This window comes from Amblyomma americanum, chromosome 10 (genome assembly GCF_052857255.1).
Source record: "Amblyomma americanum isolate KBUSLIRL-KWMA chromosome 10, ASM5285725v1, whole genome shotgun sequence".
NCBI lineage: Eukaryota > Metazoa > Arthropoda > Arachnida > Ixodida > Ixodidae > Amblyomma > Amblyomma americanum.
The window spans coordinates 20,187,708-20,215,097 of record NC_135506.1 but is presented as its reverse complement, the minus strand read 5'-3'; the positions used below and the strand labels follow the sequence as shown (position 1 = coordinate 20,215,097).

At 48.3% G+C, this 27,390-nt stretch overlaps 2 protein-coding genes across 2 annotated transcripts; one reads left to right on the top strand and one right to left on the bottom strand.

The window, feature by feature from the left end:
• Nucleotides 1-4,886: 4,886 nt before the first annotated feature.
• LOC144107094 (uncharacterized) lies at nt 4,887-10,025 on the bottom strand. The gene is made up of 2 exons (XM_077640081.1): nt 9,656-10,025; nt 4,887-6,606 (listed from the first exon to the last, which is right to left on the bottom strand). The coding sequence occupies exons 1-2, from the start codon at nt 9,944-9,946 to the stop codon at nt 5,449-5,451; spliced, it is 1,449 nt and encodes a 482-aa protein (XP_077496207.1). The 5' UTR covers nt 9,947-10,025; the 3' UTR covers nt 4,887-5,448.
• A 10,479-nt stretch (nt 10,026-20,504) lies between these two features.
• On the top strand, nt 20,505-25,180 carry LOC144107090 (uncharacterized). The gene is made up of 2 exons (XM_077640075.1): nt 20,505-20,928; nt 22,352-25,180. Exons 1-2 carry the CDS (start codon nt 20,638-20,640, stop codon nt 23,567-23,569), a joined length of 1,509 nt encoding a protein of 502 aa, XP_077496201.1. The 5' UTR covers nt 20,505-20,637; the 3' UTR covers nt 23,570-25,180.
• Nucleotides 25,181-27,390: the final 2,210 nt, after the last annotated feature.

Below are 27,390 nucleotides of genomic sequence, written 5' to 3'. Positions count from 1 at the left end.
GGTTCAAAAAGCAGAGCATTTTCAGTCAAAATCAAATTCCTGGGACCAGATCATCATCTGAACGTGAGTCCGTGCTCACTCACGACTCAGATCATGATCTGAACGTGAGTCAGGGCTCACGACTCAGATCATGATCTGAACGTGAGTGCTTGCTCACTCACGACTCATATCATGATCTGAATGTGAGTCCGTGCTCACTAACGACTCAGATCATGATCTGAACGTGAGTTCGGGATCACTCACGACTTAGATCATGATCTGAACGTGAGTGCCTGCTCACTCACGACTCAGATCATGATCTGAACGTAAGTACGTGCTCACTCACGACTCAGATCATGATCTGAACGTGAGTGCCTGCTCACTCACGACTCAGATCATAATCTGAACGTGAGTTCGGGCGCACTCACGACTCAGATCATGATCTGAACGTGAGTCGGTGCTCACTCACGACTTAGATCATTATCTGAAATGAGTGTGAGTGAGCCCGGGTGAATCCACTCATGAGTGAGTTCGCCTACCTATCCCCGCGATCAATAATTAATTGAAGTGCCAAGATGGCCAGTTTGCTCACAATAAGTGGGCAGCTAGTAACCACATCACAACATCATATGACCAAGGTGGCCAGAGCGGGCTGCAGACATATAGACAACCGCTTTTCGGCAGGAGTGGAAGCGGTGGGACCCTAAAATGGCAGCCACAGGAATCGTTCACTCCAGACTCGGGGAGTTAGTAATTACCATTACGCAGCCCATATGCTGCATTTTAGCGACCCGTTTGATTTTCAAGTGGCCTGAATAATGTTTTAAGCGACAGCATAGGAGCCTCGCTGCAGCGGAAAGCCGGCATCGCATTCGGGGAAAACACTAATTAAAGAAATTAAAAATTCTCCGCCAGCAATGCCTCAATGTTCGACTTCAGAGCGTTAGGTACTGGAGGTTCAAGTGTTTACATCGGTGAGAACAGCAAACGTGGAGAAGGCCAAATCCAAACATCCGCAGATGATTCCTTTCCGGAAACATCCCTTCTAAGACACAAGAAACGCCATTTACCTCTTGGATTTCGCACTACTTATGCGATTTGCAGCGACCTTCGCTATATTCGGTATATTTCCCCGTTGTAACAGTTTAATTTATAAACGTGTGCATCACAAACCGACAATCGCTTGACACCATCCGCAATTTCCTGTGAGAAACTGTTAAGCTGTAATGGCCGTCCGAAGGGTCTCGAAATGCACTGTTTGGGCCTCAGTGTTCGACTTCAGAGCGTTAGGTACTGTAGCTTCAAATGTTTACATCGGTGAGCACAGCAAACGTGGAGAAGACCAAATCCAAACATCCGCGGATGATTCCTTTCCGGAAACATCCCTTCTAAGACACAAGCAACGCCATTTACCTCTTGGATTTCGCACTACTATTGCGATTTGCAGCGACCTGCGCTATATTCGGTATATTTCCCCGTTACAACAGTTGAATTTATAAGCGTGTGCATCACAAACCGACAATCGTTTGACACCATCCGCAACTTCCTGTGACAAACTGTTAAGCTGTAATGGCCGTCGGAAGGTTCTCGGAATGCACTGTTTGGGGTCGGGAAGGTCGTCGTAGCGAATCCCACACATATTTCGGGCTTCATCTCAATCAGTAGTTTTATCCTCAGGAACACGCAATATCATTTGAGGCCAGTTATAATATTCTGCGTCAAATGGGTGGCCCCCCGATTTTATGCAAATGGAGGTCACGGGAGGGGTCCCACTTCGATTACCGTTATACTGGCACATATACGTATAACGAATCAAAAGTACCGGCATGAATTGAGGCGCTACGCGCCCACTGTTGTCATGTGATCGAGTGTGGTCATGTGCTAACTATTTTGGTCAATTTAACCTTCTCTGCAGACAGACGCGTCCTTGCTCTTAAACTTCATAGCTGGAAAGTGGGATACGAACCCGCGGCGGCGCCAAAAAATCAGTTCTGATGACCGATGCCTCCGACCACTAGGCCAGCGCCACAACCTTTTTTCGAAGCATGATATTAATTACATTTAAGATTGTGGGAGCCTTCCAGGGATCATCTTCTTTCTCTTGTACATACCATCATCATCCTGTGGCTGCGCCTGTGGCACGCGCCCGGGTTCGCTTTTGGAATAAACACCAGGCACGGCCGTCTTTCCGTCTCGGTCTAGCCTTCCACAGACGTCTTGCCGTCTCGGCCTGGCCTTCCTTCACAATATATTCAATTTTCATTAACTAAATTATGAGGCGTAAAACTGTCGGTTGCCAGCATTTTAATAAACTTCTTCCTATCCAATCCTATACAAAGCTTTTAGGAAAGCCCACGAAACACATCGCAAAAAGAGAGAGCAAGAGAGCACTAGACGAGAGGAAAGGCTGAGCACATCACCAAGGCCTGCCATTCAGGCTTAAAGTCGGCCGATTCATATACACTTCCCTTAGATGTACAGTCAATTGGGAGAAATCATCCTGCCGAGCCGCCGCGGTGGCCGAGTGGTTATGGCGCTCGGCTGCTGGCCCGAAAGACTTGGGTTCGATCCCGGCTGCGGCGGTCGAATTTCGATGGAGAAATTCTAGAGGCCCGTGCACTGTGCGATGGCAGTGCACGTTACGGAACCCCGGGTGGTCGAAATTTCCGGAGCCCTTCACTACGGCGTCTCTCATAGCCTATTTCGCACTGGGACGTTAAACCGGCATAAACAAAACCCATAAACCAAACCAGAAATCATCCTGCCTGTGAACTGCCAAGCCCTTGAGCTGTCCATGCAATGTGGTCGTCTTCGTCCCGTAGCCGCGTGTAAAACTGCCAGTCTCTCCCGCTGTAGTTTGAAAAGCGTGGTCTTCATCATCTTCCATCCGTGCGCGTGGAAACGTCATCTAACGAGTATGCAGCAAAGCGCACGAAATGGCGGGAGATTAGAAGGGGCTGCATTCAGAAGAGCCAGTGCTACAGCAATGTCGTCGGGTAATGTCTTGTTCCGAGTCTATCCTGTGCTCAGCACTTGCTGTAATAGTCGTGGTAAATGCTACGGCATTGTTTTCTAAATATTGTTGGCGCATATTAGTTTCTGTACACAGACGCGCTGTCTCATTTTAGCTGCGGATATGGGTTGCAATTAAATGCTGTAAGTGCTGGGTATATGAATGCATTCAGTGCGTGCGAGAAGTAATGGCAGAGTGATATTTTGGGGCTCAAATCGTAACTTCCTCGGGTTTGTATCAGGTATTAGCCAAACAACACACACAACAATATAAGTATCTAGCCTCTCGTCCGCAAGTGGCTTGAGGGCTCGTCTTACAAGTTTATTGATCAGAAATATCGCCAGAAGTTGCCGTCGACAAAAAAAAAAACTCATTTTAGAGCAACTGTTAGTGAGCGTGAGGGAAGGTGGGATAACTTTTCAAAATGAGGGCGAGGGTGACGGATAGCCATGGATTCAAAAGTGAGTGTGAGAGAGGAAAGTAAAAATGAGGGTTTCTGCCCACCTCTGGGGGACGGTCCTCTGTTTGCGCCTTAGCTCTCGCTGCCTTTCTCTCTGTACGCTACAGGCGTAAACTTTTATGTTCTCGCAGTCTTGGGCATGCTAGGTGCTAGCTGTTTTGACGTCTTCCGATCTCGAGCTCGCTGCTTCCTTGCGCATTCTAGTACGTCGAAGTGAATCTTCACTGCGTGCTTCAACTGTTTGTCGGTGACATTGTAGTGGACACACAATGCGAAGAAACATGATTCGATGTAAAGACATCTTATCACGGCATTACAGAACTGGGGTGTCCTGCCATGTGTACCGGCTGAGGCAGAGAGGCTGGTGGAAACATGAGAAAGCAGAGGGTAGCGGTGGCGAGACTGTAGTCTCACGAGGCGATCATATTCGCTGCTGTGGATGCCCCTTCGAGCCACTTCATTCCATCCTCGCATAGCAATGCTCTTGTAAGGTCAGCACGCGAGAAGCGACAGTGTTGGCATCGCTCAAAAGGGACGAGCAACCTCTCAAAACTTGAGTGCACGGAATGGGAACAGTTCGAGAAACGCTGAGGCTGTGTTTTGCAATGAAGTTACAGTACGGGTGCCAACTATGACCGGTGTTGTGACGCTCAACACAGCTTTTATCAACCAAAATAAAAAACCAACAAAAATTGCAATTAAATTACAGTAAAACGGGCTATCATCTGAATTGTTTGTTGCAGAGCACTTAGATTCAAATTTCCGTACTATGCGCAGCACAATGCACTTCGTGTTCTGAACGTTATTAGCTCGAACTTCTTAACTGTCAACCCATTTTGAAGTACTACGTTATGGCGAAGCCATTGATATCCAAGATTTCTCATGAATTTCGCTAGCCAGTTTTTTAAAAAAGTTCAAAAATGATGCGTCTTGAACTAAAACAGAATAAACAAAAAAAGTTCTGTATTGCCAAATACGTGATGCTTGATTACAAAATACAACTCATACAGATTGTTTGTAGAAAATTTAGAGCGCATAAATGGAAAAAAAAGGTTTTACTAAACCAGTCGGGAAAATGCACAGCTGTCGAATAACGGGAAATATTTTCTTTTGAGTTAATAAAGGACATTGGATCTGACCATTCAATAAAAAGGCACAAATGCAATGCACTATCATGAACGTGCCTGATGTTGCCTCGATGTCAGGCGAAGAAGTTAGAGACCAAAAGCTGGCGTGCAGCTCCAGATCCCTGGCTGTGTAAACTGCGCTGCTGCAGCCGGCCACTCAGCTGTTTGTGAACTCTTATCGCTGGGTTCAGTGGTGCATGAACCCCCTTTCATAAATTTTATAAATAAATCGGAAAAGTGAAGCGCATGCTCTGATGCGTTTAGCATGGAATCACCTACTGCGAGGGAAAAAAAAACACTATAAATAGCACTGAACGAGGCTTTATTACAGAAAAACAGAACAAAGAGATGTACACATTCGACTGGAAGTTCTAGCTGCACAGCACTCACAGCTGGCCGAAAAGCATAAGACCGCCCAAGCATCACAGGTAATCGGCCCAATATTGGAAAGGCATAGGAAAAGGCCGGTCCAAAGGGCAAGCGTGAAACGATCTATTTGGAATATTGGGCTGATGACTTGTGTTGCTTGGGTGGTGTAAATCCGCGTAAGAACGAAAAGCTTTTGAACCTTTCCATTGAAGTTGAGGGCTGATGCGATACGTACATGTTCCACGAACATTCGAGCTGCAAAAAGGAAAATGCTCGGAAGTAGAGATATCCTCAAGTGCAAATTCCGAATCTTTCAGCAAAAGATGTCCCGTTGTAAAAAAAAAACTGCAAATAAAACAAGCGCAGTGGGCACACCTGCACACAGCGCAATGGTCTCCTCTAAAACCTTAAACTACAAGAGTAAGATACTTCAAAAAAGCTAAAATGGAAGAATTCAAGGATCAGGAATTCGTAGAAATAGAATAGTTGACAGCCACTAATCACAACTCTACTGTGACGTCAAAGATGAGAGCATCGTGAACTACCGCTTGCCACCAATGGCACACACTTGGGTTGATATAAAATTGCCGAAAGCGCCCGGGAGAAGCAGAGACAAACCCATCATCTTCCGGCAAGTTATAATAAGATCCGCATTTTCTAAGCTGCACTGTGATAGCTTTTGCAAGATGGGGGGCTTCACACGAGTCGCTCGAAATAAACGCAACTTCCAGACGTGAATACTGTCCCTGAGTTCCAATGCGAACCGTGAAACACGCCTGCTTCCTGCGGCACGCCCTCACCTCAGCGGATACAGTGCTACCGAACTCTCCGTTCTTATCGAGTTTGTCAGCGTGACGCACAGTCAGAAGAAAATGTGCCCTCCTTTTCTCCATCATGTCTAACGGGCTCGGCTTGATCACACATTTATGCACCTGCTCCACTATGACGAATGGCTTCCCCGAAGGCGCCAGCTGCAAGCGGACGCACTGAAGAATCTCTTCCAGGCAGCCGACAACCCCGCCAACAATGCCTTCCAAGTTTTGAAGGTCGTGGGTGTTTTCCTGGCGCGGTTGCACAAGCGGCTCATTTACTTCCGACTCTCCCGAAGCTGGGCTTCTTCCGGCCACGCAGTGTTCCTGCTGTGCGGAAGAACATGTGCTCTGCTGAGCTTGACGGGCTTCATTGAACGTGGCCAAAAATTTGCGAAGAGCCTGCGTCAAGTCGGCGTTCGGAGTTTCCAAAATTCCCGGTACCGCGACTCTCAATTCGTTCAGTGTCTCTTCGTGCAGTTGCGTCTGTTGCACGAGTTCGTTAATGCCAGTCTCAAGGTCCAGCACCATGGCCAGCACAGTCGCCCCTTCGTGAGCGTGATGCGCTTCCAAGGGTTCGTTCAAGGGCATGTTGATTTCCCGCAACTCGGCGGAGACAGCACTAAGAGCAGCGGCGCTCCCTTGCCGTGAATCTGTGTCTGGTGTCGCCAAAGGCTTCCCATGGCTGCATCCGGGCTCGTAACGGGGCGGCAGGTCTCCGTTCAGCACGCTGTCGCCACACCGTGGACAAGCGACTTCATGGAAACCGCATTGCTCCTCGAAGTGCTGCAGAACAGCTTGCAGGTTGCCCACGAAGTTGCATCCACGGTCTTCATTCCAGCAGTGTGCCTTGAAAGAAAAGATGGAAATGTTTAGAGCACAAGCAGGCTTCCCTCTCCCCTTTTGTGTATTTTTTAAACTGCACAAAACATCTTTTGCGGGGCACTCGGTGCTGCAAGTGGCCGAGTGCATTTTGGAGCAGGCTTTGTAGCAGGAGTCTGATACTGAGGAATAAGATCGAAATGCGAATATAGAAGGTGTTTGAACTAATTTGTGCCACGGTTTAAAATATTACAATGCCCTGCATGACAATTTGAATAGAGAGGGTTGTACACAGTCGCCTAAGCCAGGTGCCCGGATTCTTAATGCGCCTAAATTTACTTATTTGTAAAGAAAGAGTGACATTTTTAATTCGTAACAATAGTGCAAATTTTTCTGGGAAAAATTTAAAGTGACTCGTGAGAAACACCCACTTCAATTATTTTCATAAATTCAGCATGGTCACTTTTTAAATACTTGAAAGCCCGCGAGATTTAGAAATTGGTACGCGACTGCGCTCTTGCACTGCACTGTAAGCACTTCTATATGCATTCCAATTGAAGACCCTCGGTCAGGGAAAAGCGTGGCGAATAAAAAAACTTTAAGGCGACGATGCTCAGTTGATCGCTTTAGTACGTTACCACCCAAATGTTTGTAATATTCGTTTTGTCACACAGTACGTTATATCAGTTGTTGACACACAAAAGTTCGTTATATCCATCGACACACAGCAGTTCGTTATATCCGTTGTTGAAACACGGAAGTTCGCTATATCCGTTGACACACATAAATTCGTTATATCCGAAGTAGTATACTAAGTTTGTATAGGTAGTGTCAGTTACTAAGTTGGTTTGTATAGGCTGGTGGCCAACCAGCTGCTGGCTACTGAGATAGTGGTCGCCATTTCTGCACACACTGACCCATCTAATACTAGCGCTTTTAAGCAGGCCATTCATTACAGGAATAGTGCGGGGATGAGAACAGCCACTTTGGATTTGTTTCTTCTTTCCAGCAACATGTTGTAGCACATGGCCGGGATTACGTTTGATGACAAAAAAAAAGAAAGCATGCAACCTCGCAAATACTTCCTTGGCATTCCCTGCTGTACAATGGCCAATCACCCCGGGCAGGAATGTGCCATGCTCCGGGCACAGTTCCTGTGTGGTGAAGTGTGGTCACGTGGTAACTGTTTCGGTTAATTTCATTTTCATTGCAGATATACGCGTCCTTGACAAACATATGCAGTAAGAGCTCTCGCTCTGAAAAACCTTGCAAAAATGAGTGCAGGACGCACTGGATACTAGCGCCGTGCGCCCGCCATTGCGCAAAGCAAGCACGGACTCTCGACCGCGTGATTCATCCAGAGTGGCCCGGCAGAATTCAACCCCCCCCACCCCCCCGCAAGCGCCGGATCTGACGCAATCCACGCTTCGCCCGTAGCCTATTCCGGAGCCCTCTCGTCCACCGTAAAATTCAAACGGTGAACAGTGGCCTGATTAGAGGGTTTGCACGGCTGGCTGCTGCAACGGTCACCTTGGGTTCAGCAGCCAATCGCCTTAACCACTGATCCACCGCAGTGGGCGCTCGCTATAGTGATACAAAAGATAGGCCCCCAAGCTACAGTACTCCGAAGAACGCCGTGAATGTCGCCCCGTCGAGAGGTACTACAGTACAGCGCAATTTAAAGGTAATCGCGAGAGCGTCGGCCTGCCTAGCGTTCCAGGCGCATAGCGGCCGGCTTTGGAACAGTGAAAATCACGATTTCGCATTCTTCTCACCCTCGTTCGCTGTTCCGTGCTGCAGTTGTCACCCCAGCGACGAAATCACCACCATTTCTCTTTTTTTTTATGCCCAGAAGGGACTGAGGGAAGCTGGCCTGACACCTCCCTTGCCACGGCAGAGGATTCTGGGCTATGGCGCTGTTCGTGTTCACGGTCGACGCTCGCGGGACAACCTTCAAATCGCACTAGACTGTACAGCGACAGCTACGTGTAGATCCGGATTCACATGCCGGCGAAGCGTCAACAGGGAATGAATCATGGTATGCAAGATCCCGACGTTGAACTGAGACACCGGCAACAGCATCACAAAGTACGGGCCCGCGATGACATCGCGGCCTGACACAAACGGCAAATGAACCACAACGACAGCACTCGGCCGTTCGACCTTCACTTCAACAGAAACATTTCGCACTATGGACGATCGCTCAAGTACACTTTCAAAAATACTGCAAGATTCTGTGGGAATGTCTGCTTGACCACTTCACTCATCGCCAACATCATGGGAAGTCAACACGCTAGCGATTAAATGTGAAGCATGTTTTATGGCGCCTGGAAACTCTTCAATAAGCAATATTCCCATGAGCAATGACGCGTAATCAGCAAGTGACCGCTCGTACTCGATGCGCATAGAACAAAATATTGTGCGCGCATTACCTTCGATGAGGCTGTAGTTGCGCCTCACGCAACATCGACACTCGAGACAAAATGGATAAGTAACGTAAAATGAGCCAGCTGCGGTAGTCACAGCAGAGCAATAAATTTAATTGCTTTCTTTGCACGACGCAGCAGCGAGGCCATCTATGGCTGTAGAGATGCTCGCAGAATCGCGTCTCTTGCTCGAAAAAAGGGCAATTCGCGTGCATAATACAGCACAGCACATGGGGGACCACGAATAGTTCGTGCTCCCCGCGCGTAAATACGTGCACAGTCGCTTTCTTTGCACGACGCAGCAGTGGGGTCAGAATGGCGGGCTGGCGAACACAGACGCCGACGGGCGCGCAGAAACTCGCCAAGGGGGGTAAAAAAGGCGGGAAAGCTGCGTCGCGCGAGGAATGGAGCGAAGAGCGAAAGAGCTGTGAAAGAAAATAAGATGAGGAGGGAGACAAGACGACGAGGAGAAAAAATAGAGGAGGTGGGGCGGTGCAGTGAGGAGGGTTAAGGAACGCCAACGAGGAAAAAGCCCCGACGCTAACAACAGTGGTTAACCCTCGCAAGACGGAACAGATTGCTTAAGCATTGGCAAAACTTATGCGCTGCCTCGGCACCGTGTACCAAAAGCACAAAAGTGTCGCACGTACCTTCAAGTTCTCCACTTCCCTAGCAGGCACGTCGACCATGTGACACTCGTTCTCTTCGAATGCCTCCCCGTCTATCGGACAAACTCCTCGGCCATCTTTGAGCAGGCTTCCATGACACGGCTCGCACAAGGAATGTTGACAAGGCAACAGCGCCGTTCTTCTTGGAAGCACACGACACATGTGGCATGTGCGGTACTGAGACACGTCGTCGGCGAATCGCGTCGGTCGCCAATTGAGGCCGCTGGCGAAGCCTCGCACTCGATACAGATCTCCTCGCTCCGCTCCCGCCATGGCGCGCAAAGTTCTCCGGAAACCTCACCACCGACCAGCGCCCTTGAAACGACACAAAACACACGCAGCCTGCGACGAACTGAGCGCGTACGCGGTTTTTCGCGCTCGTCACGTGTCCACGGTCACGTGGTCACTTTACTGAACCAATGAGCTTCGCGCCAATAGGAGGCCAAGGGACAAGTCACCCAGCGAAGGTACAGTTGCACGCGCTGCACAGAATTACTTCCCAAACGCAGAACCACAGAACGCCAGCGAAAGTGAGATCTCGGAAAAAAAAGAGAAACAGTTGCACGCGCTGCACAGAATTATTTCTCCAAACGGAGAACTACAGAACGCCAAGTCCGCCGCCTCCGCGGCTGGCTGCGGTTAGTCGCATGGGTGAGAATTCGCCTAATTCTAGCAGACACTGAAGGGATATCCTCCGATTATCCGAGCTGCGTTAACGCAAAGTGTGGCTAAAGTCACGCAGTACTTTCCACAAACAGTTTCCTGCCATAATCGAAAAGAGACACGGTGACAAACGGTGGTTCCCTGTATACCACGTCCCCTCCTGCCAGCCTTACTGTATGCGGCAGGCAGGTTTCGTTCGCTTGCTCGCCAGCTCTTGATGGCGACGGCGTGGAGCTTGCTGCGCGACGCGCGACGGTCTTCTCTCTTCTCTGTCGCTATGTCGTCGCCGCTCGCCCCATTGCTTAGCGGTGTGCTTGGCCGCTCACCTTGAGTCGAGGATGCGTGTCTGGGAGGAGAGCGCGAGCCACTTCCGCCCCGTCTAATTCCGGTCCCTTAGCAAGCATCATGGAGTGGAATTAATTGCGTGAATTAATGCATGAAGTGAAAGTGATTCCAACATACAATGCGCGCCCACCGCCATACTTCGAAATGAAGCAAATGTAATCCTCGACGAGTACGGTTAACGTAAGCTGGGCTTTTCGAAGTATACTTTGCGGTTTTAACAGATAAGTGTTTCCGAGACTCGTACGAGAATGTGCAGAGTGGTTACAGTGGTTGAGTGTTCAGTTCTAAATTTACACAAAACTTTTTTCCCTTCTTTCTTCTTACAATACACAGGGAGCCCAGGTTCCCGCTGAGCGAGGCCAACTTCCTGCGTAAATGGCTCCAAGCAGTGGGGTAAACGAACTTCAGGGCAAGCACGCGCCGGACACTGTGCTCAGGTCACGTCCAGTCGAGCGCCTTCGGACCTCAAATTGACTGCATGCGTGCGTAGCTGGATAAGTCATCATCATCATCATCATCAGCCCTACTACACCCACTGCAGGGCAAAGGCCTCTCCCATGTCTCTCCAATTAACCCTATCTTTTGCCAGCTGCATCCACCCTTTGCCTGCAAACTTCTTAATCTCATCCGCCCATCTAACCTTCTGCCGCCCCCTGCTACGCTTACTTTCTCTTGGAACCCACTCCGTTACCCTTAAAGACCAGCGGTTATCTTGCCTTCGCATTACATGCCCTGCCCAAGCCCATGTCTTTCTCTTGATTTCGACTAGGATGTCATTAACCCGTGTTTGTTCCCTCACCCACTCTGCCCGCTTCCGATCTCTTAACGTTACACCTATCATTTGTCTTTCCATGGCTCGCTGCGTTGTCCTTAACTTAAGCTGAACTCTTTTCGTTAGCCTCCACGTTTCTGCCCCGTAGGTGAGTACCGGTCAGATTAGGCTGTTGTACACTTTCCTCTTGAGGGAAATTGGTAAACTGCCACTCATGATCTGCGAGAATTTGCTATATGCGCTCCACCCCATTCTTATCCTTCTAGTTATCTCCCTCTCATGATCCGGATCAGCTGTCACTACCTGCCCTAAGTAGACGTATTCCGGCACCATTTCTAGGCTCTCGCTGCCAATTGTGAACTGTTGTTCCCTTGCTAGGCTGTTGAACATTACCTTGGTTTTCTGCATGTTAATTTTTAGACCCATCGATCTGCTCTGCCTGTCTAACTCGTTGATCATGATTTGCAGTTCACCTCCTGAGTGACTCAGCAAGGCAATGTCATCAGCAAATCTCAGATTATTTAGGTATTCTCCATTTATTCTTATTCCCAACTCTTCCCAATTCAGGCCTCGAAATACCTCCTGGATAAGTAGATCACCACAAAGCGCGCAAAACATGAATATAAAATGTCAATCGATTTGCGTAATTAGGCCAAATGCGGATATGAGCGCTAGCATGACGTCGATGACGAGGATGCAGTGATGTCGTAGAGGTAGAGCGTCCGCCTCGCGTGCAGGAGGACCGGGGCTCGAATCCTGGTCACAAGTAATTCCACACCGGGTTAATAAAAAAAAGCGCGTGTCGATGGAATTGCATAACCAGGCCTGGGGCGCGGCCTGATCTCGGTGAGCAGAACCGACTACGCGCTCCGTACCAGAACGATTTGGCCACCCTGGTGTGGTACTTGGCCACAACCTTCCATGAACAAACCAATTAACCCTCGGCCCTCAGTCCCCTGCGGCTGCGGTGCAACTGACCACGGCGGCGGCCAAAGCGATTCAGCCTTTGAGTGACTCCTTAGTGGAGGGCGCCGTATACCTACCATTACCCGTGGTTAATCACCGTGCACTTACATCACACAGTGCATGCAAGTTGTGGGTTCGAACGCGCCCACTACGGTAGGTCTTCGATAGAGGAAAAATGTGAAAATTCCGTGTACTGTGCATTGTTAGTGCCCGTTAAGAACCCCAGGTGGTCGAAATTATCCGGAGCCCTCCACTACGGTGTCCTCATAGACTGAGCCGCTTTGGGACGTCCATCCTATAAAGCCAAACCAAATGTGTCATAATCCTATTTGCTGACCCGTTCAAACCTACATACATTTTTAAATAGGTTAGCAGTGCTGTTCGAGGAACTAGCGAGAATTAAATGGGATGTCATAGGGCCTAGTGAAGTTAGCAGGGCAGGTGAGGCGTATGCAGTACTAAAGGACAGACACATACTGTGCTATCGCGGATTAGCGGATAGACGAGAAGTAGGTTTGTGATTGCTCATTAATCAGGATACAGCTGGCAAACTAGAGGAATTCTGTATTAGGCTAGCAGCTATCGTTATTAGGCTCAATAGGAGGTACAAGCTGAAAGAGGCGCAGGCGTACGCGCCTGCATCCATGCATGATGACCAGGCCGCGGAAAGCTTCTATGAACACGTGGAATCGGCAATGAATAAAGCAAAATCACACTACACTCTACTGATGGGCGGCCTCAATGCGAGGATGGGCAAGAAGCAGGCTGGCGACCACGCGGTAGGCGACTATGGGATAGGTTCCAAAAATAGCAGTGAAGATTAATTAGTCGAATTTTCAGATAGAAATAATTTACGGATCATGAATACCTTCTTCCGCAAACGAGAAAACAGGAAGTGGACCTGGAAGAGCCCCAATGGTGAGATTAAAAATGAAATTGACTTCATACTATGCGCTAAACCTGGCATCATTCAGGATGTGGCCGTCCTCGGAAGGGTGCGTTGCAGCGACCATAGAATGGTAAGGTCTAGAATTAGCCTAGACTTGAAGAGGGAACGGAAGAAGCTAGCGAAGAAGAAGACCATTAACGAGTTAGCCGTAAGATGGAAAGCACAGGAGTTTAGGATAGCGCTGCAAAACAGATACTCGGCTTTAACTGAGGAAGATGATCTTGATGTTCATTCAATGCACGATAACCTGACATCAATAATTACGGAGTGCGCAGTAGAAGTAGGCGGTAGGACAGTTCAAAAAGATACCGGCAAGCTATCTCAGGTGACGAAAGATCTGATTAAGAAGCGCCAAAACATGAAGGCATCTAACACTACCGATAGAATAGAACTAACGGAGCTATTAAAGTTAATAAATAAGCGCAAGGTAGCCGACATAAGGAAGTTTAATATGGAGAGAATCGAGCATGCTCTAAAGAACGGAGGTAGCCTAAAAACAGTGAAGAGGAAACTAGGCATAGGTAAAAACCAGATGTATGCATTAAGAGACAAGCAGGGCAATGTCATTAGCAATATGGATAAGATAGTTAACGTAGCCGAAGAGTTCTACACAGACCTGTACAGTAGCCAATGTAATCAGAACGTTAATGAGAGAGACAGTAGCGCACAGCAATGCGCCATCCCGCCAGTAACGAAAGAGGAAGTAAAGAAAGCCTTAGGAGCAATGTAAAGGGAAAAGCAGTTGGGGAGGATCAGGTAACAGCAGATCTGCTGAAGGACGGAGGGGAAATCGTGTTAGAAAAACCACCCACCCTGTATACGCAATGCCTTATGGCCTCGGCCGTACTAGAAGCTTGGAAGAATGCAAACATCTTAATTCACAAGAAAGGAGACGCCGAGGACTTGAAAAATTACAGACGGATCAGGCTACTATCTGTTGCCTACAAGGTATATTCAAAGGTAATCGCTTATAGAGTCAGGGCAACCTTACACTTTAATAAACCACATGATCAGGCAGGCTTTTGTAAAGGATATTACACAATGTATCATATTCATACCATCAAGCAGCTGATAGAGAAACGCGCAGAATATAACCAACCTCTATATATAGCCTTCATTGATTACGAGAAACCATTAGACTCAGTGGAAACCTCAGCAGTCATGCAGGCATTGCGTAATCAGGGTGTCATCATCATCATCATCATCAACATCATCATCAGCCTTACTACACCCACTGCAGGGCAAAGGCCTCTCCCAAGTCTCTCCAATTAACCCTATCCTTTGCCAGCTGCATCCACCCTTTGCCTGCAAACTTCTTAATCTCATCCGCCCACCTAACCTTATGCCGCCCCCTGCTACGCTTACTTTCTCTTGGAATCCACTCCGTTACCCTTAAGGACCAGCGGTTATCTTGCCTTCGCATTACATGCCCTGCACAAGCCCATTTCTTTCTCTTGATTTCGACTAGGATGTCATTAACCCGTGTTTGTTCCCTCACCTACTCTGCCCGCTTCCGATCTCTTAACGTTACACCTATCATTTTTCTTTCCATGGCTCGCTGCGTTGTCCTTAACTTAAGCTGAACTCTTTTCGTTAGCCTCCACGTTTCTGCCCCGTAGGTGAGTACCGGTAAGATTATGCTGTTGTACACTTTCCTCTTGAGGGAAATTGGTAAACTGCCACTCATGATCTGCGATAATTTGCCATATGCGCTCCACCCCATTCTTATCCTTCTAGTTATCTCCCTCTCATGATCCGGATCAGATGTCACTACCTGCCCTAAGTAGACGTATTCCGTCACAATTTCTAGGCTCTCGCTGCCAATTGTGAACTGTTGTTCCCTTGCTAGGCTGTTGAACATTACCTTGGTTTTGTGCATGTTAATTTTTAGACCCATCGATCTGCTCTGCCTGTCTAACTCATTGATCATGATTTGCAGTTCACCTCCTGAGTGACTCAGCAAGGCAAAGTCATCAGCAAATCGCAGATTATTTAGGTATTCTCCATTTATATATCAGTAGGGTAAAAACCGGCACCATGATTAATCGTGGCTGGCTTTTTCTCGCTCTTTATTTCCTTTCCTTGATCGTTGTCTCGTTTGTTTGCCACCACCATACGCAGAAATTGTGGGCTAAAGATTTTTTGAACGGGAAAAATCTTATAAGCGCAATTTTTTCATTTATATAATTTTTTTTCCATATATATGACAATAATAGTCAATATAGCCGCAGATCTCCCGTCGGCAGGCTTGCATTTTGTTTGCCATTAATGATTTTTTTATCCTCAAAACCGTTCTCTTTTGGTTTTCTATGGTAGTCTTAACAGCTCTATGCGATCGATCGAAACACTATAAAAGAAAGGTTTTGCTATATATCGGAATAATGGACCATTACCTTCCATAGTTTTATAACAGTAACTTAGAGTTTTGCAATATTCAAAATTTTTGTCCAAGAAGGTTGGACATGTTTGCGTTCTTCACAGCGAACCCGGTCTTATCCCCGCGTTGTAAAAAAAAAACAAACAAGTTTATGGCCTGTATGACGCCTTTGCTCTGGACAATGGTCGGCTGGAAAAGTGCCAAGAATCAAGTGCCGCGCGATAGCTCCGCACTACTAGGTATTCGGGTCAGCCCCAGCCAGTACCGCCGCCGCGGTGGCTGAGTGGTTACGGCGCTCGGCTGCTGGCCCGAAAGACACGGGTTCGATCCCGGCCGCGGTGGTCGAATTTCGATGGAGGCGAAATTCTAGAGGCCCGTGTATGTGTGATGTCAGTGCACGTTAAAGAACCCCAGGTGGTCGAAATTTCCGGAGCCCTTCACTACGGCGTCCCTCATAGCCTGAGTCGCTTTGGGACGTTAAACCCCCATAAACCATAAACCAGCCAGTACCGCTAAGCCGAGCAGCCCTGCTATGTTCAGCGCTGCAGCAACTCGGCCATTCTCTATACTTTTTACGTCAGTGGTGACATCAGCGCGTTAGTTTTTAATGCCGAGAGAAATATGTCACGTGATGGCATCCAAGCGAACTTGAAGCGCTTGTCTCAATCTCCGTGTAATCGCTTCTCCGTCGGCGAGATAATTTTTACATGACTGTTTCTGCCGGCGAAGTTTCTGCCGGCGCTCTGCCTATAGAAGCAACTGCGATCACTACCTCTTTCATTAGCGGCGGGATGCTCAATTCCTCTACGTTGAGGTTGAGGTGTTGAATGCTACAGGTGGGGTTAGCCTTGCTTTGTCTGCCGGCAATTGCTCCACCGCAGCGTCCCTTCGATATTAACAATGCCGCATCTACCCCGCTAAGCGCACAGTCTCTTATAATAGCATACATTCTCTCCCGCAGTCACCAGCTATGCACACAATCAATCCACACAGTTCACATCACAGTCCACTCCAGAAGTCACCATCTATGCACATAATCAGTCACACTAGAACATAGGCCATTGTAGTGCCACACTCCATACACACATTCACTCACAGTATAAAGTAGTCCACTCCGGAAGACACCATCTACGCACACATTCAATCACAGTAGGCCATAGTCCGTTCCTGCTGTCACCATTTAAAAACAAGATCCGTGTTCTGCAGAAATGTTAAAAGAAGGCGTGCAGCCTCCCTTCTGCATGCCTGGTTTCCACTCGGGTAGACAATCCTGCACTGTGCTGTGACGGGTTCCTGTCTTCTTGAAGGAAGCCAACATCACATGCCTTTCCGCTTTGTACTCTGGGCAGTACATAATATAATGTTCGATATCCCCGCACCCACCACATAAAGAGCAGAGCGGAGACGATGCTATGCCGTTCTTATGCATCCATGCAGGAGTGCGAGCAGAGGCCGTGCGAATTCGATGTAGAAGGGTCGCCTGAGATCTTCTCAGTCCCTTGGTCACACATGGCTTGTGGGACGCACTCCACAGGGTACTGAGGTGATCGAGCACCGTTTTCCTGCAGAGACTTTTTCCATCTTGAGGATCTTTTTTGATGGAATCCTTGAGAGAGCTTTATGGGCGAGACTGTCTGCCACCTCATTACCGTTGACTCCTATGTGAGAGGGCAGCCACTGGAAATGTAGAGTAAAGCCTCTGCTGTGCACATTCTGCGCCAAGCGCAGAGAGCTTAGAGACAAGGCGTCAATAGGGAATCCGCACTCTAACCTCTGAAGGGCAGATATTGAATCAGTTAGGATGGCAACAGGTTGAGCCAGACAAGACCCTACGCTCCTGACTCCGTCATTATTGTTCTGATTATTTCGGCTACTGCCTAGATCTGTCTATAACAGATCGCCTACCTTAACTGCCTTGTCAATGTGTATAATAACATTGTCCTCATTGTCTCTAGGATGTATATCTGATTTTCGCCTATGCGTAGACTCCGCCTGTATGCACCTGTTCCAGCAAGACTGCAAAACATCCAGGCTGCAAGCGGCGGGTTCTCTCGTCACTGACCCCATTTCCTTGGCGGTGGTCAAGCTGACTTCTTCAATCGTGCGCGTCTCATATTTTTCTCGATGTGGAGCTACAGCGCTGCCTTCCCATTTATTTTTGCATTCCCGGTCTAGAAGGTTTGCAAAACTGTTGGTGGGGCTGAAAATTGATTTATTTTCCCGGTGTCAAACATATATAAATAAAATATTCAAAATTTTTGACTGCTGAGAGCATATCACAAAACTACTTTATCAGAACGGCGGTGGCACATCCTGGTTCAGCATATTTCATTTGCACCTTAGTTCTATGTCATAATTAGAAGTGGTTGCGGACGTGTTACGGTAGAGATACTGTTCTACAACATTTTTTCCCCTCACAAATTTCAGTTCTTCACAGGTCTGGTTTGACGCGTCATAGCTTCCGCGTTGCCAAAAACAATACAAAAAAATTAGCGGTGTTTTAGCTTTGGTTAAATCTGGAGAGACGCGATAGCTACAGCTGGCCGATTAAGACTTGGTCACGTGGCCAACTACGTGATCAGCCACGGCGCCGCGCTGCCGGCAGCTGCTCCACACCACGTGACCAACGACGTGACAGCGTGGCGGCGCCGCCACGCTGAATGCTCGAAATGCTACCGCAATGCAGCTATCGCTAGAAAATAAATTCTTCATCCACTTATGATACAAGAAATGAAATGACGCTACCAGCAGGTTGCTGGACGATGGCTCCGGCTCGACTATAGCTACACAGCTACTGCACTAAGGCTGATCACGTAAGGTGAAATACCTAGGTCAAAAGCGGCGACAGTCAGCTTATAGTGCGATCTCGGCGATAGATACAGCGGGAGACTACCGACAAAGCAAAAAAGAAAAGCACTGCTTTCGCATGTCCTACTCGGTTGAACTATATTAAATCCCTGCCATTTTTTTGTCATTTTTCGCTCCTCAACGACAGAGTAAGGATGGCGAAGCAAAACAAGGTCACTTGCAGGGACACAGTGCGTACATAGTAGAGATGCGCGTAATGCTTGGATCGCGCGAAATGATTCGATCCTTTTCTGGTGAGAGGCCGCTTTGCTCAGCACCGAGTCGGACACATAGTCCCGGGTTGTGACAAGAGGCCTAGAAGTCGCCGAGCGCCACGGGCTCATGGCCACTAGATGGGGCTATACCCCACACCATCTGCCACTTTTGTCGACGGCAATAAAGTTTATCCCTGTCCTCCAAAGCCGAACGCAACGTGGTTGAACGCCAAGTGGAAAGCCGTGGGGCAACGCCAACCGCGTACACATCCGAGTACAGGCAAGTCATCCCAGATGCCGACTTTATTCCTATCCAGGGTTGACGAGTATATTGGCGCGTCCGAGAGAAGAGCGGTGCCGGAAATCGACGCAATGCGCGAGAGCACCTCGCTTAATCAATACAATTTTGACTACTCATATATGGCGGCATGTTGTGAAACACGGCCCATACTTTTGGCGCTTTCATTCTGACATTTTGGCAAAGTACTCCTTCTCTTAGCCTCGTTAGCACAGGGGGAGAAACACAAGTGCAGAAAATGTAAACCTCATATATATAGCTGGCGCATACTGCATAATAGCACTGCATGGAATACACGCAGAAGCTTCCGCAACACGTGCTAAATCCCTAGCACACAAGCGACTTCATCTGCTTTACCTGTTTGAAGGCACTAAACCTGTTCATTAATACAAGACTCGAGATGGTGACCTGGCAGTAATGGAGCAATAAAAATTGGCGGTGGTTTAGCTCTGGTTAAACCTGAAGTGACGCGATAGCTATAGCTGGCCGAGTGGAACTTGCTCAGTTCAATTACAAAGTCAGTCTTTCGCCGCTCCGTTTCGCTGGGCGTTCCTTCTTCATCTTCGTCCCACTTGACACGGCGCATGCGCACAGCTGTGGCAGGTCGGCTTCGCCGACAGCTCCGCACCACGTGGCTGGTAACGTGCCGCCGCCACGCTGAAGGCTCGAAATGCTACCGTAATGAAGATATCGCTAAATATCCTTTACAAATTCAGGCGGAGAATGTGTCCTCAAATCTTATTTCAGTGTACTTGTTTATGGTTTATGGGGTCTAACGTCCCAAAGCGTCTCAGGCTATGAGGGAGGGATACCGTAGTGAAGGGCTTTCGAAATTTCGACCACCTGGGGTTCTTTAACATGCACTGACATCGCACACTACACGGCCCTCTAGAATTTCGCTTCCATCGAAATTTGACCGCCGCGGCCTGTATCGAACCCGCGTTTTTCGGGTCAGCAGCCGAGCGCCATAACCGCTGAGCCACCGCGGCGGCTATTCTAGTGTAATAAATTTCCAGAAAGTGGAACACAAACGCTAGAAATATAGCACGTGAAAACTTAAAGTGACTGCTCAGAGAGCCGCAACTGAGCTTAGGCGAAGGCCAATGCACTGTATAGTACGCCAGGAGTTCGAAAAGTGGGGGAATGTCCACAAAGTCAAACTAAATACGGCCGCGTTATTTTCTGCAAATGGTAGTCTGCTCCGCGACGCGCTGCACCACAGCCGTGTACGGAGAGCGAGCAGTGAAGAACGCACGCCGCACTACATTTTCCACTGCTTTTGTTATCGAGGACAGCGATAGAGGGGGGACATCACTTCCTCTGAGCGCACATCCTGGTAACCCCAGCGCGGCGAGACACATATGCGATAACAGCGTCCCGAAACCGGAGAGCAGCTGATATATGTGATATGTGTTTCATGTTGATAAAGCCTCGCATGCTGAGATACACACGCGAAGAGCTCGCGCTCGGCTAAGCTCATAAGACAGCCATCATTTCGCGCTGCTGTAGGAGTTGTCGCTCAGAACTCAGCCATGCCAGCGGCGAACTCCAGGGTGCTGCACCAGTTACGCGGTCACGTTGCAGGCGTGAACTGGCGACCGACGCGGTTGGCCGAAGACGTGCCCACCAGCCGCTTCTGCGGCCTCTGCCAGATGATTCCCAAGAGGACAGTCCAACTTCCTTGTTCGCACTTTCTCTGCGAGTCTTGCTTTGGAGCCAGCTCTCAAGATGGCGGCGGCATTTGCCCCCTGGACAGGGAGGCCTTCGACCAGAACGAGTGCTCCTGGAGTGCCTTCCCTGATCGGAAACTGCATGCGTTGAAGGTGTGTACACAGTGGTTTGCTTGATATAAGCGCTTCGTCCAGTCGTGTCTCGTGTTGTGATTGTAAAACACAGCGCATTTGTACTACAGCTATGGAATACCCACTAGCCCCAGTTGTCGCCTTGTCTGCTTTCACCTCATCGGACTCACCACGAGGCTGCAGCTTGCGACTTGCCGTGCACTGCACGTGTTCGAGGACCTCTCCCGTGTACGATCTGAAGCAGTGACGAGTTGATTTCGTGTTAGGCGAACATCATGTGGCGCGGAAGCTTTATGTTGTTCTTTTCTTGTTAATCGGCCGAAAAGTGGCAATGGTGAATGTGCCAAGCGCAGGCCAGGAGGTCGAAATCCATCAAGAGCCCTTCGCTATACCGCGTTCCTTAGAAGCCACGTGCAACTCTGAGAGGTTAGGCCTCATTCAAAGAGACTAAATTAGCTTTAAAAATAGTTGCATCCGCCATGGCTCAAATCCGTCACACGGTTAGTTCGAGAACCCTCGAACCGATAGTCTATCTAGTCAAATGCTATTGAGCTCTGCTACACGTGCAGTTTCAATTGGGATCCAGTCAGTAGTCTATCGAGTCAATGCAGCAGAGCGGAACTCTATCGAGATTTCGAGGGCCTTCGAGCGTTGCCCAAGGTTGCTAGCTTTCCTTCGAGGGATGCCAACGCGCACTTTCATGCACGATACGTTCATGGTGCACAAGCATGAATAAAAAAATATTCTCGCAAGCTTTAATGCAAGCAGCAAAATATTAACTTATACACTAATTTGTACACGGCACCGCTCTGGCTCAATGCGCTTTGATTTTGTACTCTCCATCGCAGAAGACGGAAACGCCTTAAGTATCGTGCTGCCAGAACGTTACGAAACTGTGACAGCAAATCGTACAAAATCAGTGTCTTGCAAGAGAGCGCAACTGCCATTTAGTAACAACTAAACACCTCCCACGACTCCAAAAAAGTGCATATCAACATTGTTTTGATTTATAAAAAAATAATTTGCACAAAACTGAATGTAGCGATTGTGGCGTCACACAAGCCTGGCGAGAGCCACGAGAATCATTTGAATGGTCAGTGAGATTTGCGGTGTAGCAGTGACACAACTAATTCGAGTTCAATAGCGATTGAAAATCTCGAAGGCTCTCACACGGTCACCATTTAAACTACAGTGTGACAGGGGTGTAAGACTGCACTCCGGCAGTCTTATGCCGGGCAGCCGGAGGATGATTGTGAAGTCTGTGTGGTTCCTGTCGTCTTGATATCGAGCATGTCAGCAGCCTGTGGCTGAAGATGGAAAGGTCGAGTGTGTTCGTTTTATCACACGTAAACTCTGTACGTTGATGTCCATGTCAACACTTCCTACCATAAAAGTTAGAGGCAAACGAATCTAATGAGGAAAATATCGTTGCTTTCTGTTTAAGGTCCACTGCTGGAATGAGGCGCGGGGCTGCGAGTTCGTGGGTACCATGGATGTCATCTTGAGACACTACGAGACGGAATGCACTTTCCACACGATCGACTGCCCACGGTGCGGAGATGAAATCCTGCACAAGAACCTTGTTTCACACTATGTCACGGGATGCAGTGGCGACACAATCTTAGGCACGACAGAGCAGCCATCTTCGCAAGACAACGCACTAACCATTCAAGACGTGAGAGCAGCTGTCGAAGAAATGAAGGACCTTATAAGGAATACGTACCAAGATCAGTTTCCCGCTCTTCAGAGTCAAATGAATCAACTGACGGAGCAGTCAAGGAGCGATACCACGCGCCTGTTTGAGGCTGTTCGTGCGCTTACTGATTCTGCCGATACCATAAAAGATCAGGTTTCGCTTATCGCCGGCAACATGTCTTCGACGCTTGCGCAAGGCCACCGGTCTCGGGGACATTCAGAAGAAAGCAGAGGAGGCGTTCCTGAAGCTGCAGCCTTACCATCGCCCGCATCTTGGTGCACAGAGAAAATGCTTATTCTTCGGAAGCTAGAAATGCTCACCAAGTCTACACTGGGTATCCTCACACAGTGCGCACGGGACTGCAAGCCGTCGAACACAACCATGTTTGTTAGGCAAAAAGAGGTCCCGTTTCTTGCGTTCGATGGCGTAAAGCCCGATGAACCTCTATCGTCAGAAGATAGGCTGGTTGCTCGAGAATACAACTTTCAATTAACAAATGCAGATGATGTAATATATCATGAGCCGGACTCCTTGAGGAAAAAGTGGGCAGAGACAATTGTGTGGCACCGGAGGGACACGTATCTTGAGCTTGTCGTCGAAAGTTCATGGTCAGCATCGGGTGGATACTTGCATTTGACCTTGAGGTGCTTCGGGCTCCTTGAATCTTCTCACCTGATATCGTCCAGGTGCGATGTGAAAGTGCTACACGACGACCCAGTGAAGAATTGTGTCATGAGGAAATCTGTTCCGGCGTGTTTACCAGAACCAAACTCTTGTTACTGCACATTTTGGACGGAAATTGAGACTCTAGAGGACGAGGGATTCCTCGAAGACGGGGAACTGAGGTTTAGTTTGGTCATCTACGATGAAACGGCTGACGAGTTCCAGAAACGAACGACTGATCGTCTGAAAGATCCGGTGTGGTGTGAGATGAGGCGACAGGGACGGGGGAAGATAGAAAGTTGAAGTGGTGGCAGGAAGAAAGAGATCTTTGGACTGCTACACCAAATTAGAGGAAAAGGTGTTTGATAGAAATGCATAGAGCGCTCTTTTAGGATGCGATGTCATAAGACGACGAGCTACAGAAAGGAAGGCTTCCGTTCTCAGTGTTTGTGCTGAAAAAAACTCTATGCCATGAAAAATGATAAGAATTCATTGTAATAAACAAAAACGGGTTAACGAACGTTTTCTGAGTGCCGAAATTTGACATTTATTTCATTGTATAGCTCCAGATTGTTAGAAAATGAAGGACGTACTCTTTAGAATAATGTTAACGACAGCGAGAACTTTGCGTTAACGCAGGGGCCGTCGCAGCACAATGATTGCGTAGTGTTTGCGAAAGGTGAAGCCCGAAGGCTACTTGCCTTGGCAAGCAAAGCAGCTTGCCTACCGAGACAACGCTCACTCAGGAGCTTACAGTATCAGTAGGGAACAATTAACCGATGCCGAAGTAAATGGAATAAAGCTGATGCATCCCTGTACTTGTATCTATGCGCCTCTGTCTAGTTGAAATAATTTACTTTGTGATCCCTATTTGATTGTAATTCGAATAGCCAAATCCAAATTTCGGCAGGATAATGAATTCGCTGGCGCCGAGAAATAGCATACCACGACATACTCCATGACGGAGTTCTCCTCTTGAATGTGCGTGAATTAGCGTTTTTTACGCAAACAACAACAGCACAACGAGAAAAAGGGTATGAAAAAGCCTACACTCACCATACTCAAAGCTATTGCCTTCATTAGTGCGTACATTGACTTCTGAATAGTGTACGATTACGTGTCAGGGTGGGTTGTCAAGCAGCGCAGCCTTCAAAACAAATTGCTGACTATAGAGTGATTACGCGGCTAGTAAAAATCACCTAGTTTTCTTTATATGTTCTGCTCATTAAATATCGCGATAACTAAGATGTCAAAGAAGCTGGACCTATTCCTATGTCAGAGCATGGCACTGCGCACCAAATTAATTCTATTCGGAGATGGGGTAGGTTTCTATTTGAACTTCAGGAGCTGTGGATCTACCTGTACAAGCCTGATTGGTCTGATACATGTATTGTATTACATTGATAACAGCCCAGCATGAAAGTAATGCCTGTGTTGTGGAGTTTGGGGAGTTATTTCTCTACTAAAAAGAGGCCACCATCATTGGTTTCAAAGGAACACTGGGATGACAGTGAAGTTAGCCTGTATCGATAGACTGCGGTACTCTAAAGACCAAAAGACCACTCCCACTATGACCAGAACTTTTAAAAGCGAAAAAAGGCCTAAAAATTTGAGCGGGCGGGGGAAGAGGGCGGGGAGGGGGGCACTAAGCTGCGCCTGTAAGGGTATGACGTGGCAGCGGATCCTCTTGGTCACACAGACAACGACACTGTTTCATTTTTCACACTCACAGGCATTATGCGAAAGCGCACCCGACTTACATGTAAAGACCCGCTTTAACCAAGCCAGATGCGGTTTCTAGGAAGTGGCGATCTTCAAGAAGTGCAGGCGGCGCCGCAGCCGAGAAAAGACGACACCAGTAAAGAGGACTCCGTGTGTGATCAGCCTGGGCGAATTAACAATTATCCTTGAACACTCTGTCGTGTCATGACGTTTCATTGAAGGTGAACTCCTAGTTTTAACTATACACTTTATATAGCCGTCGTGTAATACACGCAACCGATGACACAATGGAAATCGTCAACCTGCGTCTGCAAACGTCCGCCGTGCAAGCGGAACCGTACATGATTGTTACCCCACTTCAGGACGTTTTAGCGGTTCGAGGTCACCAGCGCGGAGTGCTCCTACCCGGTGGAAAAGGTAGAAAATTGCAGGCACGTCTCACGTTTACTGTTGTATTTTTAAGGTAAGCAGGGCTTTGGAGAAGCCAATGCTCAGCGTATAAAGTTTGTGGAAGTTTCGGGGCCAGTCTACCGCCCCGCACTACCCCTCCGCGGATGCAGCGTCTTCACTCGCTAACCGCGGAGGGGTTCATGCTCGAGGAAACAAAGGGAGGGACGACAGAGCGTTATCATTTGTATGCACTTTATTACAACTTACAAATAATACACAGAGCAGGCGAACAATCACAAGACGTCAACGATGCATTCCTCGGAAGTAGAAGGATACGCAAGAAGGGCTCAGCGGCTGGGGCGCATTGGGACTGGAGCATCTTAGCCTGCTGCCAGTGTTGCGCAGAGCTGAGCGATGAATCGGTCAACGCGACGGTGAGTCAAAGAAACATTCACGTAGAGTAAAAAACAAGGCCGTTACATCATCGGCACAGGGGCCGAGAGCACAACGGGCTCGCACAAGGGGCACGGCGATGGGCCGGGATAACATCTCTCTCGCTTGATGTCTCCGTCTGCTCCCCATCTGACTGCTCCTGACCGGCGCAGCTCGCTTTTTATAGCCGTTCAAACCCTCCAAACTCCCCTCATGCATACTATAAAATTCTGGCTAGACCTGTCACCCGTCGACTTGGGATCGCCTCCAGTGGGATAATGGGAAAATGGCTGCGTTTTAACTCAGTTATACCTCATGAGACGAGTGAAAGAGCGCCCCCCCCCCCCCCCCCCCCACCCATCGCTCAGCAGATTCGAGCCCCCAACTGCTCCGACTGAAGCGAGCTCGGCGAGGCGCGCTACATACGGGTAATCACGTGATAAAGTCAGATGGTACGGCGGAGGAGGCTCGGCGCAGGGAGCTTGGCTCCAGCTATGGCCAGTCACGTGGTATGACGTCAGGCGTGTGAAGCCTGGCTCAAGGTCAAAGTGAAGCCTTGTTGACCTTGAAAGTTTCAGCTCCGAGAGTGGGGTTCTGGCTCCAAGATCACCAAACATGAGGCTTCAAAGGTCGCTCCATCAAGACCAACATGCATCGCAGGAGGACCGTCCGCGAGGCGGCAGAGGTGAACCCCATTTCTTTAGCAGTCCTCCAGATTGAACTGAAGAGAACATTCGGCCAGGTAGACCAACCCACTCTCATTCCTCCCCTCCATCAGTGCGAGCTTGGGGATATGATAGATTGGCTAAAAATTTGCTATACGGATATAAGTTATAAAGCTATAAAGATATAAGATAAAAAAACCCATGTCTTCAATGCGGTTGTTTACCTCCCGGCTTTGTACTCATCTAGGGTGACCGCTATCAATAGGAGCTCTGTGGCTAAGCCTCAGAGATAATGTGAGGATTTCATATGGCGCTCTAAGGCTGAGCATATGCGTTGGAATAACTTCTTTTGGAGCAATGATGCTTGCGTACAGGGCGTTGTGACCGCCAAACTTAAGCTTAAAAAATATACTTTCACTTTCATGACCAGAAAGATGTTTTCCTTGGTTCCACCTTACCCCATGGCTGACCACAACTCAATGTGCTATAAATCCTGTTTTCCAAATAATATATTGTGAGCAATAAATGCCTGCAAAAGGCGTCACGGCCAATGACCGATGTATCAAAGAGCCCGTCGTAGCTTTTGTGCTGTTAAAACTGTTTTCTACTCATTATATTTGCGCTCTATCATGTAACCGATTTGCGGTATAAATTACAACATACCTGACGACTCTGTATTGTAACGGAGCCTTTAAAGCCTGCTGCCGATAATAAACGAAACATTAAAAAAAATTCAGTAACATATCCAGTGCTGTGCTGGGCTTCACCCTAATAGTGAAGCAACCATACAGTAAAGACAACTGAAAATAACGAAAATAAAACGAAGCAAGGTGGCATAGCGGTTCAGTGCATAATACCGGGTTCAAAGTAAAGCAAAATGCGAAGAACTATTTGGAGGAGTAAGGTTGCCAAAAG